The 14,688-nt window shown below is 54.4% G+C and overlaps 7 protein-coding genes across 7 annotated transcripts; 3 read left to right on the top strand and 4 right to left on the bottom strand.

The window, feature by feature from the left end:
• Positions 1 to 804: 804 nt before the first annotated feature.
• Positions 805 to 1,913, bottom strand: HMPREF1541_09173 (uncharacterized protein; the record flags this gene model as incomplete). Its single annotated transcript, XM_008713848.1, has 3 exons — positions 805 to 1,451; positions 1,498 to 1,804; positions 1,869 to 1,913. The coding sequence occupies 3 exons, from the start codon at positions 1,911 to 1,913 to the stop codon at positions 805 to 807; spliced, it is 999 nt and encodes a 332-aa protein (XP_008712070.1).
• A 286-nt stretch (positions 1,914 to 2,199) lies between these two features.
• Positions 2,200 to 4,263, bottom strand: HMPREF1541_09172 (uncharacterized protein; the record flags this gene model as incomplete). The annotated part of the gene is made up of 2 exons (XM_008713847.1): positions 2,200 to 2,627; positions 2,733 to 4,263. 2 exons carry the CDS (start codon positions 4,261 to 4,263, stop codon positions 2,200 to 2,202), a joined length of 1,959 nt encoding a protein of 652 aa, XP_008712069.1.
• A 1,174-nt stretch (positions 4,264 to 5,437) lies between these two features.
• Positions 5,438 to 6,451, top strand: HMPREF1541_09171 (uncharacterized protein; the record flags this gene model as incomplete). The annotated part of the gene is made up of 1 exon (XM_008713846.1): positions 5,438 to 6,451. The coding sequence occupies one exon, from the start codon at positions 5,438 to 5,440 to the stop codon at positions 6,449 to 6,451; it is 1,014 nt and encodes a 337-aa protein (XP_008712068.1).
• Positions 6,452 to 7,175: 724 nt separating this feature from the next.
• Positions 7,176 to 8,318, top strand: HMPREF1541_09170 (uncharacterized protein; the record flags this gene model as incomplete). The annotated part of the gene is made up of 1 exon (XM_008713845.1): positions 7,176 to 8,318. The coding sequence occupies one exon, from the start codon at positions 7,176 to 7,178 to the stop codon at positions 8,316 to 8,318; it is 1,143 nt and encodes a 380-aa protein (XP_008712067.1).
• Positions 8,319 to 8,443: 125 nt separating this feature from the next.
• HMPREF1541_09169 (ATP-dependent RNA helicase has1) lies at positions 8,444 to 10,334 on the bottom strand (the record flags this gene model as incomplete). The annotated part of the gene is made up of 2 exons (XM_008713844.1): positions 8,444 to 8,701; positions 8,763 to 10,334. 2 exons carry the CDS (start codon positions 10,332 to 10,334, stop codon positions 8,444 to 8,446), a joined length of 1,830 nt encoding a protein of 609 aa, XP_008712066.1.
• Positions 10,335 to 10,875: 541 nt separating this feature from the next.
• Positions 10,876 to 11,467, bottom strand: HMPREF1541_09168 (uncharacterized protein; the record flags this gene model as incomplete). The annotated part of the gene is made up of 2 exons (XM_008713843.1): positions 10,876 to 11,161; positions 11,214 to 11,467. The coding sequence occupies 2 exons, from the start codon at positions 11,465 to 11,467 to the stop codon at positions 10,876 to 10,878; spliced, it is 540 nt and encodes a 179-aa protein (XP_008712065.1).
• Positions 11,468 to 13,748: 2,281 nt separating this feature from the next.
• HMPREF1541_09167 (uncharacterized protein) lies at positions 13,749 to 14,688 on the top strand (the record flags this gene model as incomplete). The annotated part of the gene is made up of 4 exons (XM_008713842.1): positions 13,749 to 13,767; positions 13,821 to 13,925; positions 13,984 to 14,099; positions 14,149 to 14,688. The coding sequence occupies 4 exons, from the start codon at positions 13,749 to 13,751 to the stop codon at positions 14,686 to 14,688; spliced, it is 780 nt and encodes a 259-aa protein (XP_008712064.1).

Below are 14,688 nucleotides of genomic sequence, written 5' to 3'. Positions count from 1 at the left end.
ACAGCTCTCTAGTGCCCCTACCCGTCGACCATGGTCAAGTCCCAGGCGGCGACTAGGCGCCAGTCTTCTGAAGCTTTGGGGTGAGTATTCCTCGCCACAAGCTTCCTCCATTACTTGGGCATCTTCGTCGATTTCTTAGGCCTGCCACTCGTACATCAACCATTCCCAGCCCTCGTGCCTGGAGTTGCAGCTAGCTCTGCTGCATCGACCCGCTGAAGCATGTACTTAGAAGTCGTAGCCCCCTCACCCCATCACTCCAGGCATGTCCTTGATGCTACAGTATGTCCTCCCGCTCATTCCATTTCCTCACCTTTATTAAAATTCCGCCTAATGCACCCCCGTCCCGCAAACTTGCCAGTTGCCAACCTACATTCTCAACATCCCACCATCTTCGATTCATTTATGCATCCCGAGGAAAGGCATTCTTGCCTGTCAAATATTTTTGATGGGATTGTTGCAGGCCTCCCCGAAATGCTTTCCACAGACCACTCTCCACTCCAAGCCTGCCGTAAATAGCCAAGTCCGCAACCGCTATACAAGTACACTACTGCGCTATTGTTGGCTGGCTGCCTTGTTGCCTAGTTTTTCACGTGTTAGCTGTTTGAGGTTGCGAGCGATTCTAGCTACCATCGACGACAACGACATTTGAGTATGAGTACGTGGCTTTTGGCATTTCAACTGTGCATCTCTGTGCCCGACTTGATTGTGCATTTCTCTATATATCCATATAGGCTGTTTGTACAATACGCGCCAGGTTCAACATACGGTACAAGCGGCGAGTCTTAATGCTCTTCTAGGTCACGTCTAAAACTTGTACACCTGATCTTTGCTGTAGCCAAGCTCCTTGAGGATTCCGTCAAGCTCGCCCTGGTCGGTGGGGCTGACTTTGGCGCCGCTGATGGCTTTGTACAGGCCGGGAGGACCACACACAAACACCTTGATGTTGTTGGACTTGGAATCCGGGATGACCTCCTTGAGCAGTTCCTTGGTGATGACGCCTTTACCGTAGGGCCAGTCTTTCGGGGGCTTGTCGACGGTGTAGAAGGCCTTGAAGCGCTGCGGGAAATCGCGTTCGAGCTTTTGGAACTCTTCCTTGAGCAGGATGTCGTCCTCGGTCACGTTGCCGAATATCAGAGAAACCTTGGTCTTGTCGTTGGGGTTCTTGAAGATAGTGTGGATGAGCTGGTACATGGGAGTGATGCCAGTCCCGCCGGCGACACAGGTAATGTGTTCGTGCTTGTTGGCTTCCCACGGATACTTGGGGATGGGACCTTTCATAGAAAGAGTATCGCCGGGCTTCATGTCGTGGATGTGCTCCGACATAGGGCCATTGGGGTATTTCTTGACCAGCAGCTCGATGCTGCCCTTCTCGTCAGGGTCACTGATGGGAGTGTATGGCCTGATGGTGGGCTTTTCTTGATCCGCAGCTTTGAACTTCGTGATGATGGCGGCTGCGATTGTTAGTCAACTGAATGCAGGCGTTATGGATTGACTCACAAGCAACGTTCATGCCCGATAGCTGATCGGCTTCGGGGAGCTCAAAGACAAAGCGCTTAGTGTTATGGTTGTAGTCCTTGGCCTCCTTGAGCTTCAGATCAATGAAGCCCTGGTCGCCGCCGGTGAAGGCGCGCTTGTCGAGCTTCTCTGCTTCCTTCTTTGTTGAGGGAGCATCTGCACTGGCAGCGGACTTATTGCCGAGAAATGAGTAGCCGCCATAGCCAGCAACAACAGCGGCAGCACCCACAATGTATGGCGTAGAGGATGAGCCGCTTTTCGGAGCTTCAGTCGCATAGGACCGGATGCTCTGTTAACAGTCAGCAGGTCACTCCCACTAGGCTGCTCCCGCCGGAGCCTGTGAGCTGGCTTACCTGACGAGCCGGGCCAGCGCATCTCCACACAGATCTCGCGAACATGATGAGAGCTTCAAGACAGGGTCGAATAGGGAGAGGAGGATGGTGGAAGGGCAGCAGAAATTCCGAATCTGAAGCTCCTCGTTCGATTGATCGGCACGGCATGAATGACGCAACCAGCATTGAGTCTTGGCGGTATTGAGCCCGAACTCGACGGACTCCGGGCGGGCGGCAATCGCTGGCCGAGCCTCATCCTTGCCTGAGGCGCGTCCTAACCACATGCTGGAGCAGTGGGCAACAAATGCTAATGGCCTCCCAACGTCTCTATTGTTGTTACACTGTGGTATTGCTATAGTTCAGGCTCATCATGAACATGTCCGGATCTGCCTACACTTCGCAAGCTGATATCGTCCCAACCGCTACTATCACTACTTTTCATACTTCGTCTTGCCATGCGGTATGCCTCTCGTCTCGTGGACTTTCTGAGTCCAGATTGTGTTGAGTTCGATACATCTGCCCAGATACGCTCTGCTGGAACATGATCCGCGCGTGGCAGGACGTCCGCTTGTTGTGATTCAAACGCAGAGCTTGTCAACGAAGCCTGCGATTCAACCTGTCCATTGGTTTCGGTGCCCTCCAAAGTTTGAGCATCATTCACGATCAGGTCAGATCCACCATTGAGCTTCCGGAATGCCGTTTTAATGCCTTCGATGTTGACGGTGACCCCGCCTTCCGCACGCGAATCCACAAGCGGGAAATTGTCTGACTCTTCAGTAGCTCGTCTCCAAGTCTCAGCCTGCGCCCTCGAGACTGTCTCAAGATCCTCCGGCCGAGAAGGGAGCGCACTGTGAAAGCTTGGAGACGGATTTGATGAACCTCGACCGTTTTCCTGGCTCTCCTCCTGTCTCTTGCGTTTCAGGTTTGTGGCCTCTTGCTCTTTCTGGAAGGCCAATGCCTTAGTCCTGACCAGCACGTCGTGTTCAAACCGTAGCTCCGCGCAGAGATCACCAAACAGGGCTTTCATACTGACTTCTTCGGACCAAGAAGCCAAGTCCACGGTACAGGGGCAGAGATCTTTGGGCTGGAGTGCAGAGATCAGATGACGAAGCTCCTCATAGCTAGAGTGTCGTGAGTAAGGGAAGTGTATGATACGTTGACGTTTGTTGGCGACCGAGTCGTCTGCATTTTTCTTCCCTCGCCAATCACCATGCTGTGACACAAGCTTAACAAAGTCTTTCAGAGACAGTTCCGTGCCGTTATCGAGTCCAAGCCCATCGAGGGATATGGTCGAAGAGCCACTAATCTTGGCCGACTCAAATATCTCTGCGACCTGCTTCAGCGCTGATTCATTGCCCGCCAACTCTCTGCGAATTGCTTCTTGAAGCTCGTCGGTAAGCTCCAGTTCCTGAGTCTGGTACAGGTCACCTCCACCTCCACCAGCGCCGATTTCTCGAAGTTCGGTTCCATCGCGCATCCTGGATATGATTGGTGTGATCCAAACGATGTTTTGTTCTTGCAAGCTGTTGTGACACGGCAGCCCTGGCTCACAGCTGTGAACTCTGGTGTCCCTGCTTGAGGTAAGGATTCCGGGCTGTGAACGATTGCCAACTTGGAAGCCCACCAGCGATGGGCCCTCAAACATGCTGTAGCCATCGTTTCCGTTTTCGACAATAGAGCCGAAAAGCCTCATCTGATAGTCATCCACATGCACGTTGCATTGCAATAGATTGGTCAACGCAATCCAGACTTGCTCATACCCCAAAGTCCAGGCCCGGAAGTAGAAGATTGAGTCTTCAGGGCACTCGGCAACCTTGGTGATTAGTTCTCGCAAGCCTTCCGCTTTCGTTGGGAAGTGCCTGAAGTTATCGTCGTGAGTAGCAAAAGTAGTGTCAAGGTAGATGCAGTCCAAACGCCTCATACCACAAGCATAAGGAAGCAAGATGGGGTTTTGCACGATAGAATTAACCCACCATGGCTCCGCACGGACATCACCAGTATACAAGATGGCTTTCCCATCGCCTTCAATCAGGAACATGACTGCTCCCGGACAGTGGTTGGCATCAAAAAGAGTCACCCTTATCCGGGCCTTGGGACTCAATTCAATCTCGGTAGCCGCCTGTAGGGGCAAGGCTCTCATGATGGTCTTGAGATGCCGGTAGTGCTGTTTCCGGCTTTCCAGGATACCCTTTGCGAAATTGACGCGATGAGGGTACTTCTCGATCCGGAGCAGCAGTCTCCGCGTGGTTGCCGAGCAATAAACGAAGGGCATCTTGAGGGATTCGAGGCCCAGCAGATGGTCGCTATGAACATGGCTAAGAAAGCAGGCGGCAGGCTTCGGGCGGGCGGGATCTGAGCGGAAATGGTCAATGCGTATAGCGGGAAACTCCTTGACAAAACCATCGAAGGTTGACATAGCGGGGGAGCGAGGCTGTATCGACTTGGACCTGAACCAGCAGTTCGAAAAGCATTGACGTTTCAGGCGCAAGGCTGAATCTTCCGCTCAACGGCCACCGCAGCAATCCCCAGGTCGCTTGAACGAGAGCGGCGGGCTCCAATAATAAGCAAGATGCTGCAGCAGGAGGGCCTCTTGTCTGTATCTGGTGAGAAGCCAGGGACTAATGTGGGCGGATCATGCAGGGCTGGAGCGGCTTGTGCAGGTCAACCTTGATGTCGGAGAGGTGGGCTTGACGATTGGTCACCGGCAGTCCCGAGGCCGCAGACTCGGAACCCAAGTCACAGGTGCAGATTCTTTCTGGGTGCTATCAGGTCGTGAGGCGGTGGCCGCAGGGTGTCGTGGCATTGCATGCGCTGTGCTATGCGCTGGAGGGGCTGCGGCACGAGAACTGGCGGTCTTAGGAGCAGAATAGCATGTTGCTAGCACTGTTCGGCTGGCTAGTCACCGCCTGCAATCACTGGTGCTCGCCGGCCAGACGCCTATGTGTCAGTTGACGCCCGTCCGCTTATCGTGTTAGACGGAGTAATGCTGGAGAGGCGGCTGTCTAAGGACGAGTGGGTACCTGCAGTGACAACTTGACTACTGGTAGTTGGGAACTTGTGACTAGGGTTGAAACTGTGCCGTCAGGTGCGCTCAGCTTCGATCCCAAGGGCGAAATTCAAGTCTCGTGCATGCATGGTCAAGGCTCTGGCTTCCCAATGCACTTGTCAGCACCCCCATCTTTGTCCCCTCTTTCACGTTAAGCAGGGCGAGTTTGCCTCTCATTCTTGTTGACCGACTAGGCTTCGGCTGCCCACCCGTTGGAATTGCCTCTGAAACCTCCAGCAATCCTAGCCTCCTACCCACATCTGCTTGCTTCAGTCGCAAACGTCTCTCTCTCTCCTGCAAAGCCCACACCTCCTTGCCTACCATTACAGTAAACCACGGCTAGGCTCCCGAGCCTCTGTGTTCAAACGCCTGCGAGAGACCTCTCGTTCAACTCATTTCGGCTTGGAATCGTTGGTTTTGCCTACTGAAGACGCTCGCTAGCCCAGTACCCCTCGACGGTGCCGCATCCTCAGGGTGAACTCAGGCCTCTACCACGGCTGGAGCTTCTACGGGTCAATATCATACGCTTCTGCCATTTCTCGCCATGAAAAAGCCCGCAGCGGCAGACGTTGTCTATCACAAGACGTTCCCACGACCTAAACAGAACGACCCCAATTGCTTTGTTGCACATATCCAGCGCCACCTCGTACCTGAAGTAAGAGAAGAAGTACAACGATACTTTGGCCGGATCGACTGCTTGGAGGCACAATACCCCGGTCTGGATTACACATTTCCACCTCACAGAAGGCGGCTTGCCAGTTTCCCATGGCATCGGCGCCTATTCAGGGTCTTTGATGAGCTCCGCCTGACGAACGGCGAGATTCTTAGCCTCTGTACCTGGGAAGGCACACGGGCTGCAAAGGAGCGCTTTGAGCGAGAGTCTGCAACCAAAATAGAAACCACCACGTTGACAGGTGTTGCGTCAGTAAGCCAAAACAGTGGCCCCATTGTTGTCCTGCACACCGAGCGATCCTCAAGCGAAGAAGCCCCCCAACCGGCCCAAGTGGACACCGATTTATCCGATGAGGACGAAACTGATGACAGCATCGGTGTGCATCTGAACCAAAACTTGCTGGCGGCGGCAGAGGCTCGGGAGAGAGGCGAAGCCGCCAGATTTGACTTGCAGTGGGAGGAATGGATGAAGCAGGCAATCGAACGAAACGAGATCACCGATCCCGAGGCTATTCTAGAAGCTCTGCGGCAGGGCAGGCCATTTCCGCCATCATCAGCAGAGGATCAGGCAAGTCAGTCTAATGCGCCCGCCCCTGTCTCAGCATCCTTAGTCCCAATCGGTGAGGATGCGATGGCGTCAGCGACCTCCGGTCCGCAGTATCATCGATTGCAAGACGCAGTTGATGGGGTGGAGATCAGTTCTGCTCGGATAGCTGCGGACACAAACAATCTAGTCAATGGCGAATCCGGACCAACTTCAGGGCGCCCTCGACAACGCCTGACGGAGCTGATGGACGAGTTACATGCCAACACAACTCGGATGCAAGCAGAGAATAGCGCCATGCAGAACTTCTTGTCCAGGACTAGGACTGAGACGGCGAGGTGAGATAGGGCGAGCGTATGCCCCCGAAGGCCAAAAGCACACGACATGTAGAGGCCCTTTCCATATTTGTTTTCATGCATAGAGGTTAGGCCAAGTTGCAGACACGACATGAATGGTTAGTCTGGGAATTCACGATCTTCCAGCGAGGCGTTAGTAACCGTGTCCGAGGGTTTGGTAAGGAGGGACATGGACTATCACGATTCGGGCATCATTGAGAAATGGCATAGATATCGCAATAAAAGCAGCACGCTCTTTCACAACTCCTGTTAGACCGCGATCGGGACTGAGCCATGGTGCATCGGATAGCAGCCTATACTGCGTCGTCGATATCTTTTCCCAGAAAGGGACCACAGCTACGTGAGGCCTTGGCACCTGCGCCTGGCATGCTATCCTCAGAGGGCATCTGTAATTGCCTAGAGGCTTCCAGTGGTCGAGCCGTCGATCATTTCGCGTCCGCATCGGAACCCGCCGAACGCGTCTCAACGCGGGGCAGCATCTCTGTACTTCACTGGCTGGGCCACTCCAGACGTTTTCCTTCAACGTTGCATTGCGAGACCGCACGATATAACGTCTACTCCAGGTAAGCACTTCTACTTGTGGAAGATAACATGTCATCTCCGTCTCTGTAGACATTCTCCCCCCTCTCCCACGGCTGATCGGAGCGTCGCCACCTCAACCACATCCCCCACCCTCTTCCTGCATTCACCTACAAAACGACACCAACACAATGGCAATCAAAACCGCCGAACCCGTGACCGTCTCCCTCGCCGACCTCCAAGCCAACCGCATCCCCTTCTCCACGCTTCTCGCCGCCTTCGGCCCAGACAGTCTGGGTATCCTCGTCGTGCGTGACCTGCCCTCCACCTTCCCCGCCCTGCGCTCCAGCGTGCTCGCCAACGCGTCCCGCCTCGCCGCCCTACCCGCCTCCACATTACAGACACTCACCAAGCCCGCAGCCAAATACCTGGTGGGCTGGTCGCATGGCGTAGAGACGCTCCGCCCCGGCGTAGTCGACACCGCAAAAGGCAGCTACTACCTCAACTGCGCCTTCTACCAAGATCCCACGCTCGAGGCGCCCCGCGCCGCGAATGACGAGCGCTGGAACGGCTTCGAGGAGTACACAGCGGGCAACGTGTGGCCGGCCGAGGCCGACGTGCCAGAGTTCCGCACTGTGGTGGAATCGCTCATCACGCTGGTGATCGACACGGCGGTGCTGGTGGCGCGGGCGTGCGATGCGTATGCGGAGCGAGAAGTGCCAGGGTATGCGGCCGGGTATCTGGAGAAGGTGGTACGGGAGAGCACGACGACCAAGGCGCGGCTGCTGCACTACTTCCCGTCGGCGACGGAGGAGACACGAGACGAAACCACGCCGGCGGCATCGGTGGATGGCGAGAACAGCAGCGAGAGCGATGGCGAGAGCGACGACTGGTGCGCCACGCACCTGGACCACGGCTGCCTGACGGGCCTAACGAGCGCCATGTTCGTCGACGAGACGGCGGACGACGCCGCCTTCCCCGAGAATGTGGCCGAGTTGCCCGCCAGCCCGAGCCCCAAGAGCGGGCTGTACATCAAGAGTCGGGGCGGCGAGGTGTTCAAGGTCGCGATCCCGCGCGATTGTCTGGCGTTTCAGACGGGGGAGACGCTGGAGCTGATCACGCAGGGCAGGTTCAAGGCCGTGCCGCATTTCGTGCGCGGCGTGGATGCGAAGGACTTGAGAGAGCAGGGGAAAGAGGGCATGCGCGTGGCGCGCAATACGCTGGCGGTCTTTACGCAGCCGGACCTGGGGGCGGTGGTGGATCCGCGGACGGGGTTGACGTTTGGGGAGTTTGCTAGGGGGGTGGTGGGGAGGAATACGACTGCTGGTGGATAGTTCCGCGTAGATATGGAAGAGACAAGAGGAATACTGGATGGGACAAGAACAGGTGTGGAATCCGCGTGGGGAGGGAGGGGGCGGTCTTGAATCTTATGGATTTATTGTTGATCTGACTGTAGACACTACCTGTCGTTGGAAAACTTGCGCTTGAACTTCAGACCATGGCCGTTCTGCTTCGGCTGGCTTCCATAGTTGCGACGGCCCTGCTGCTTCTTGTCTCGCTGCATGCTGCTGCCCAGTTGGATGTCCACTCTAGGAGGAGCGGAGAAGCCGAAACTCTTCGCCAGCTTCACGAGGTCGAGCTTGTGCACGTCGAAGACGCTGCGGAGCGAATGTGAAGAGTATGCTTGGATGTATGAGCGGTAGCCGTCTTTTGCCGACTTTTAAGAGCGTTTGTTAGCAAAGACACTGCTGAGAGGGGGTGAGAAGGGCACGACGAACCTTGTTGAGATAGTAGTTCTGGTTGATCAGCTTCTCGAGCTGGGATTGAACATTCAGAATCTTTTTGGCGGGAAAGTCGAACTCCACGACCGGTACTCGTGCTTCTTTCAGTTGGCTCAGGAAACCAACCTCGTGGGGCTGCAGGAACATCAAGCTCTTGCCCTTGCCGTTGGAGCCACGAGCTGTGCGTCCGACTCGGTGAATGTAGTCTCTTGGGTCATCAGGCGGGTCGAATTGGACAATCCAGTCCACGGCCGGAATATCAAGGCCTCGAGCGGCGACATCTGTACAGATGAGCGTGCCTTGCTTCGCGTTGCAGAATTCGAAGAACGTGTTGGTTCGCTTCTGCTGCTTGAGATTGCCGTGTAGCTCAAGTACGGGCAAGTCAATGTAGTTCAACAGCTCAGCGTGGTATTTGACACAGTTGCAGGATGAGCAGAAGACGATGACCTTTTTCTTGGCCATTTTCTTCAGAAATGTGAAGAGCAGAAGGAAACGCTTCTCTGTGTCGCAAATGACATAGCCCTGTTCCAGACCTGCGACAGTTGAATGCTCCTTCTTGTGATCGACGTTGATGTACAAGGGTCCTGGACGCAGGGAGATGCGAGCCAGATCTTCGACCTTGGTCGTTTGCGTGGCGGAGAACAGCATCGTCTGGCGGTCCTCTTTTGGAAGCATCTTGACAATCTGCCGCATCTCATCTTCGAAGCCGACTTCGAGGATGCGGTCTGCCTCGTCGATCACCAGCGCCTTGACGTTCTTGTACACGAAGCCCTTGGTATTTTGCAGGTGATCGAGCAGCCGCCCAGGTGTGGCGATCAGGAGGTTCACGCCCTTGGTGAGCTTGTCCGCCTCAGCACTGCGGTTTGCGCCACCGATGACAATGCCAAATGTTTGACTGTGGAACTGCATGAGCTCTCTCGCAACGCCAAAGATTTGCAAAGCCAGTTCCCTCGTTGGCGAAACGACAATGACACCGGTACCATTTCGAGGTTTGAAACGCAGAGAGGAGAGCATCTCGACGGCTGGAATCAGGAACGATAGAGTCTTTCCGGACCCAGTTTTGGCAGCACCGAGAACATCTCGTCCTGCCAGTAACGGTGGTATTCCTCGCTGTTGAATTTCCGTCATAGTCTCGAACTTCATTTCCTGGATTGCCTTCATGGTCTTCTCCGACAGATTGAGCTCCGAAAATTTCTGGGGCTTGAATTCGGTACCGGGTAGGGAGGGTACATCTTCAGTAGGAAGGTCGTTGGCCTCGATGACCTGCTTATTGCCGTTTCTCAAATCCACTGTCTCCTCGAGTTCTGGTCCGGCCTCGGAGTCTTCGCTTTCGTTTTCCAGGTCACTCGCAGGTTGTTGGGGAGAGATCTCGTCTTCCCCTGATGACACCGGCTCATCTTCACTCCGATGCTTTGTCTTCCTCCTCTTCACCTTACTGCCATTCGTTTTAACATTGGTTGTAGGCTCTTGCTGCGCTGGCTCTGCGGGAACGGGCTTAGACGATTCAGCAGCGACAGCAACCGCATGTTTCCGCTTGCGCTTCTTTTTATCGTGCGCGGAAGAGTCCATAGCTATCTTAGTAGCGTAGTGAGCGGGCGCGCCTCGAATCGTGGACGTCTGGCCCTTCTGGAATTGTAGGCAGAAAATATTCTGAGTTGCCGACCGAAAGAAAAGTTATCGATAAGAGTTGCCTAGATCAGGACTAGTGTCTATTGTAAGTCGGCAGGGGCCAAATTGGGGCGCTGCGCTATTTTATATCGGCCTCACGCCTTGGACAATGCTCTAAACTAATTGTCGTTCTGGGAATCCTGACTACCGATTTGACGATGAAGCAGCGTAAACAGAGTAGCCCAAGGTGGTTATCCTCGAGGGCAAGAGATACCTACCTTCACCGTGAAGAAATATGCTTCCTACTCTAAATTCTTGCACACACGCATTAATATTTTGCTATCTCGAGACAAAAGAAAGTCGGCCGCTGGCCGTAGTGATGCAGAAAACGTGGTCTGCGACTTTTCTGGGCCTGCTCCAGGTTATATCTCGTACAGTGTTTCCTTCTTTGGGCCGACAGACGAGGTGTGGCTTCAAGCATGATCGGCCTTTTTGATCAAAGCTATGCTTTCGCTGGGAATGTATATCCTTCGAAGGCTTTGCTGACTTTTTCACCATCGTAAAACCCGATGACTTCGACAATCTTGCCCGCTTCGACTCTCATCATCCAGGCGTAGGTCATATCATAGTTGTTGCCATTCTTGGCGAACACTCCTTCCGAGTGCCAGTTCACAGCAGCCCAGTCACAGTCGACCAAGATTCTATCGATTATCGGTACTGGTAGCGTCTCAAGGACATCTCTAAGAGGATTAAGGACTTTCTCAAGATATATCTGCTTCGATTCATATCTGGAGAACATTCAGCATCTTTGCTACTCGAGACATACATATGTGTACTCACTTTCCAGCTATAGGGGAGCTACCAGTGACAGTCCAACTGAGGTCGTCGCTGAGTGCATTTGCAAAGCTGGTGCCAAAATTGTCCAGAGCGAATTCCGAGAATAAGCTGTCCATCAGCACCCGGGTCTCAGCGGTGATGGCAGCGCACGCGTCGACGGGATGCGCGTGGACACCAGGAGTCATGTTTTGGCAGAAGATGGTGAAGATGGAGAGAAGCAGAGCAGGAGCTGAGGGGAAGCGGGTGAGGAACAACATTGTGACTTGTGTCCTGCAGGCGTAACACAACCTTGCAGGCACACAGGCGAAAGATCAAGAGAAGCACGCCCACAACGTGCGAAGCTGTTGGATAACTCGCGTAGTGCCGGCTCGCACCTACCATGGCTTTATATCGCGATGACATTTCACACCGCTTTTCGTTCCACTTGCACAGAGAATGGAGTACCTGTAGGTACCTTGCAATGGACTCGGGCTGGCGTCTTGGAAAGGTACGCATGTAGGGCAATGGTTTGCGAGAGGTTGGGCTTGCCAGCGCAGTTAGCGCAAAGAGCGATTAAGCTGCAGCGGGGAAAGCGAAGCGCCGGTGTCCGTCTCTGGACCAATGCACGCTGCGAAGCCCGCTCTGCAACAAACACGCTCCTCTGACATACACTGTCCAACTCCCTGGGTCTCTACATCACCACGGCGACAAAAGTTCAAAGGCATCGTGAGCTTGTACCTTTCTCTTGAGAGTCGTTGCACGGAGATCTGCAGGAGCAAGAAGCTTGACCTCTGGAGGCCCAGACACCAATCACAGCTAGCGATCTAGTCACAGTGGAATTGAGAGAACAATGCCACCGCCAAAGTGACAGTGCTCTATGGCACTCGCAATCACGAACGCAATCTTGCTGGTGGTTGGCCTAACAGTACCCTGGAGAGCATTACTGTCTCAGAATAGTGTGAGCTTGGTTGAAAACAAGAGAGCATGCAAGTTGTCTACAGAAGTGGGTACGTTCCAGGTCATTCGATTGAAGGTAGGGGAGGTCTTCAGAGCCTGGGCAGACTCGGTCTAGAAAACCCATCGCGGAGAGCTGGAAACGGGTGGTGATTTTAACGGGTTACCGTTTGGATGGCTTGGTGCTCTTGTTTGTCGCGGTCACGAGAGCCGCTGCTGTGCCCCCAAAGCACCACCCAAGCCCGGAACCCTGGGCACCCGGAAAATGTTTCCTTAGCGCAGAACGCCACGCCGAGCCTCTACGCCAGGTACCCACAAAACCTCCGGGATACTACCTACAGAGTGAATGCCCGGAGACGCCCCCTTACCAGCAGCTACCACGAAGGTCAGGCACTCTTTGACCCAGACTAGCATGAAATGCTACGTCGAGGCGTGCAGATAGTTGCATGCCCAGGAATGCGGTATTTCCGAGCTTAGGCCTCGTAGAACGGAAATCATACTCGCCATAGAGTAAGCACCAAGCTTGGGAGCAAGTGATCAATAGAACGTCTACCTGCCTGTCGAAGGCTACAAGACAAACAGTAAAGCATTTTTGGTCCTGCGGAGAATCGGACATGATGGGAGAGCTTCAAGGACGGGGCAACTTCGATACATAGGACATTTTTCGGGCGGGCGGCGGTGGGATGGATTTCGAGCACGAGGCAGATAAGCTTGCGGTGCTGATCGATCGAGCTTTTCTATTACTCAACCAACAGCCTGGGGAAGCCTGGAGAGAGGCCCTCTCTAAGCATATTTGGTTTGCCGGGCTGGAGAAGTCCTCGGGTAGGTACCATAGTTACCATACTCCATATAGGTAGCATTGATGATCCCCTCATGCGATCGTCGCTGCAGCTCTTAAATCTACATACCTACTGTGGGTAGACCATTAGCTCAGTCCGCATATCTTCGCAATCACCTTGAGCTCGGTGCTGTGGTCGACACTCGCCTAAACCGAAAACACCCGCAGCTTCACGCCTGGCCGTCGAGTCATTGCTGGCCCGATTTCCGGCTCCCGAGGCACATCCTACGTTCCCAGCGGCGTCCAACCCCGGGAAGTCTCTCCACCAATCCGCAACACTCTTTAACTCGCATCCCGCCGCCGGTTAGCTTACCTAGGGGGAAGGAGCAGGAGCGGACTTCTACCGTGATCGGCCATCCCAGACGAACCTACGCAAGCCGTTGCCAGCAAACCAACCCACCAGCTGCCTCGAGACCCTTGCTCTGTCGGCCCCAGCACTGCACCTCATGGTTTCGCCATCCTTTGAGCTTCTTTTTACCCTTTGGCTGCCCATATCCGAACATTCTTTCTGGGTTTGACCGCCATTCTTGAGTCCTGACTAACTGCTCCTCCACTTCCGGACCTCAATTCCTTCCTCATCGGATTTATGTTCCTGAATACTTCGTTCGTGCCACCATAAATAATTCTTTGACCAGCAATGTCAAATCACGGTTTGGAACCACCACTACCTCCGCCGCTGTCGCAAATGGCTACTCCGAAGCCGTCCATGCCCATCTCTCGGTCTGTCGGAACCCCATACGAGAGACCGGAGAGGGCGAGAACAAGCCATGCGTGTGAGCCGTGTCGGTACGAAGCGTGGTCCGTCGCGATCTCGATGGTGTCACTAACTGGAACTACAGTGAGAGGAAGACAAAGTGTGACGGAGAGCGCCCTTCATGTCGTCGTTGCCTGCATACGGGCACAGGATGTCATTATGGCTACGGCAAGGGCTGGAGGAAGCGCAAGTACGTCTAGTACGTTCTTGCAACCATTATCAATATGCTCACAATAGTTTAAGGACAGCCGAGGACTTGACGGCCACATCGCGCCGACTTGCGCGTTATGAGACCCTTCTCAACGATATCATGCCACACGTACCTCCAAATGTTAAACAAATGATTGAGGATGCTCGCGAACAGGTACAACGGCCTACTCTAGTATCATTGACCCTATCTCACAGGTGTACAGGACGTTGCTGTATCTAGCCCCGGGGGCTCGGAAGTCAATGAGCATAATGATTTTGCACGAGCAATGCCTAGCATGAGTAACGACCCGTCCACAAGCAGCGGCAGCACACCACGCGTCTCGCTACCTCTACCGGTTCCCACCACCATGGGTGGACAGGGACCTGGGCCTCATCCGCCGCCACTTGTGCGTCCTTATGAAAACATGTCCCCAAGTCATAGCTCTTCTGCTATGCCACGACCCAACTCCAGGGCATCTCCAGAAGAATCTTCCAGCACACGACTGCCATCGATTACTCCTCATGGCATGTTGATCGAGCCGAGCGTGGAGGGACCGCCGCCCGTTTTGCCTCAAATCAAGTCCGAAACTAGCATGCTCAGTTCAGCGGGTTCGCGAGGAGGCAATACTCCGCCCGACGGTGCCATTGCACATACAGGTTGGTCTCGTCAGTCTGATCACTTCCCTGTGTCTGCTGACGGAGATCTAAGACGAGAATATGCGTCCGGAATCAGCGTCAATGGGATAGCCACTCCCGCGTCCTAA

This window comes from Cyphellophora europaea (assembly GCF_000365145.1).
Source record: "Cyphellophora europaea CBS 101466 unplaced genomic scaffold supercont1.10, whole genome shotgun sequence".
NCBI lineage: Eukaryota > Fungi > Ascomycota > Eurotiomycetes > Chaetothyriales > Cyphellophoraceae > Cyphellophora > Cyphellophora europaea.
The sequence above is the reverse complement of the archived record's forward strand: the minus strand, read 5'-3'. Positions and strand labels throughout refer to the sequence as shown.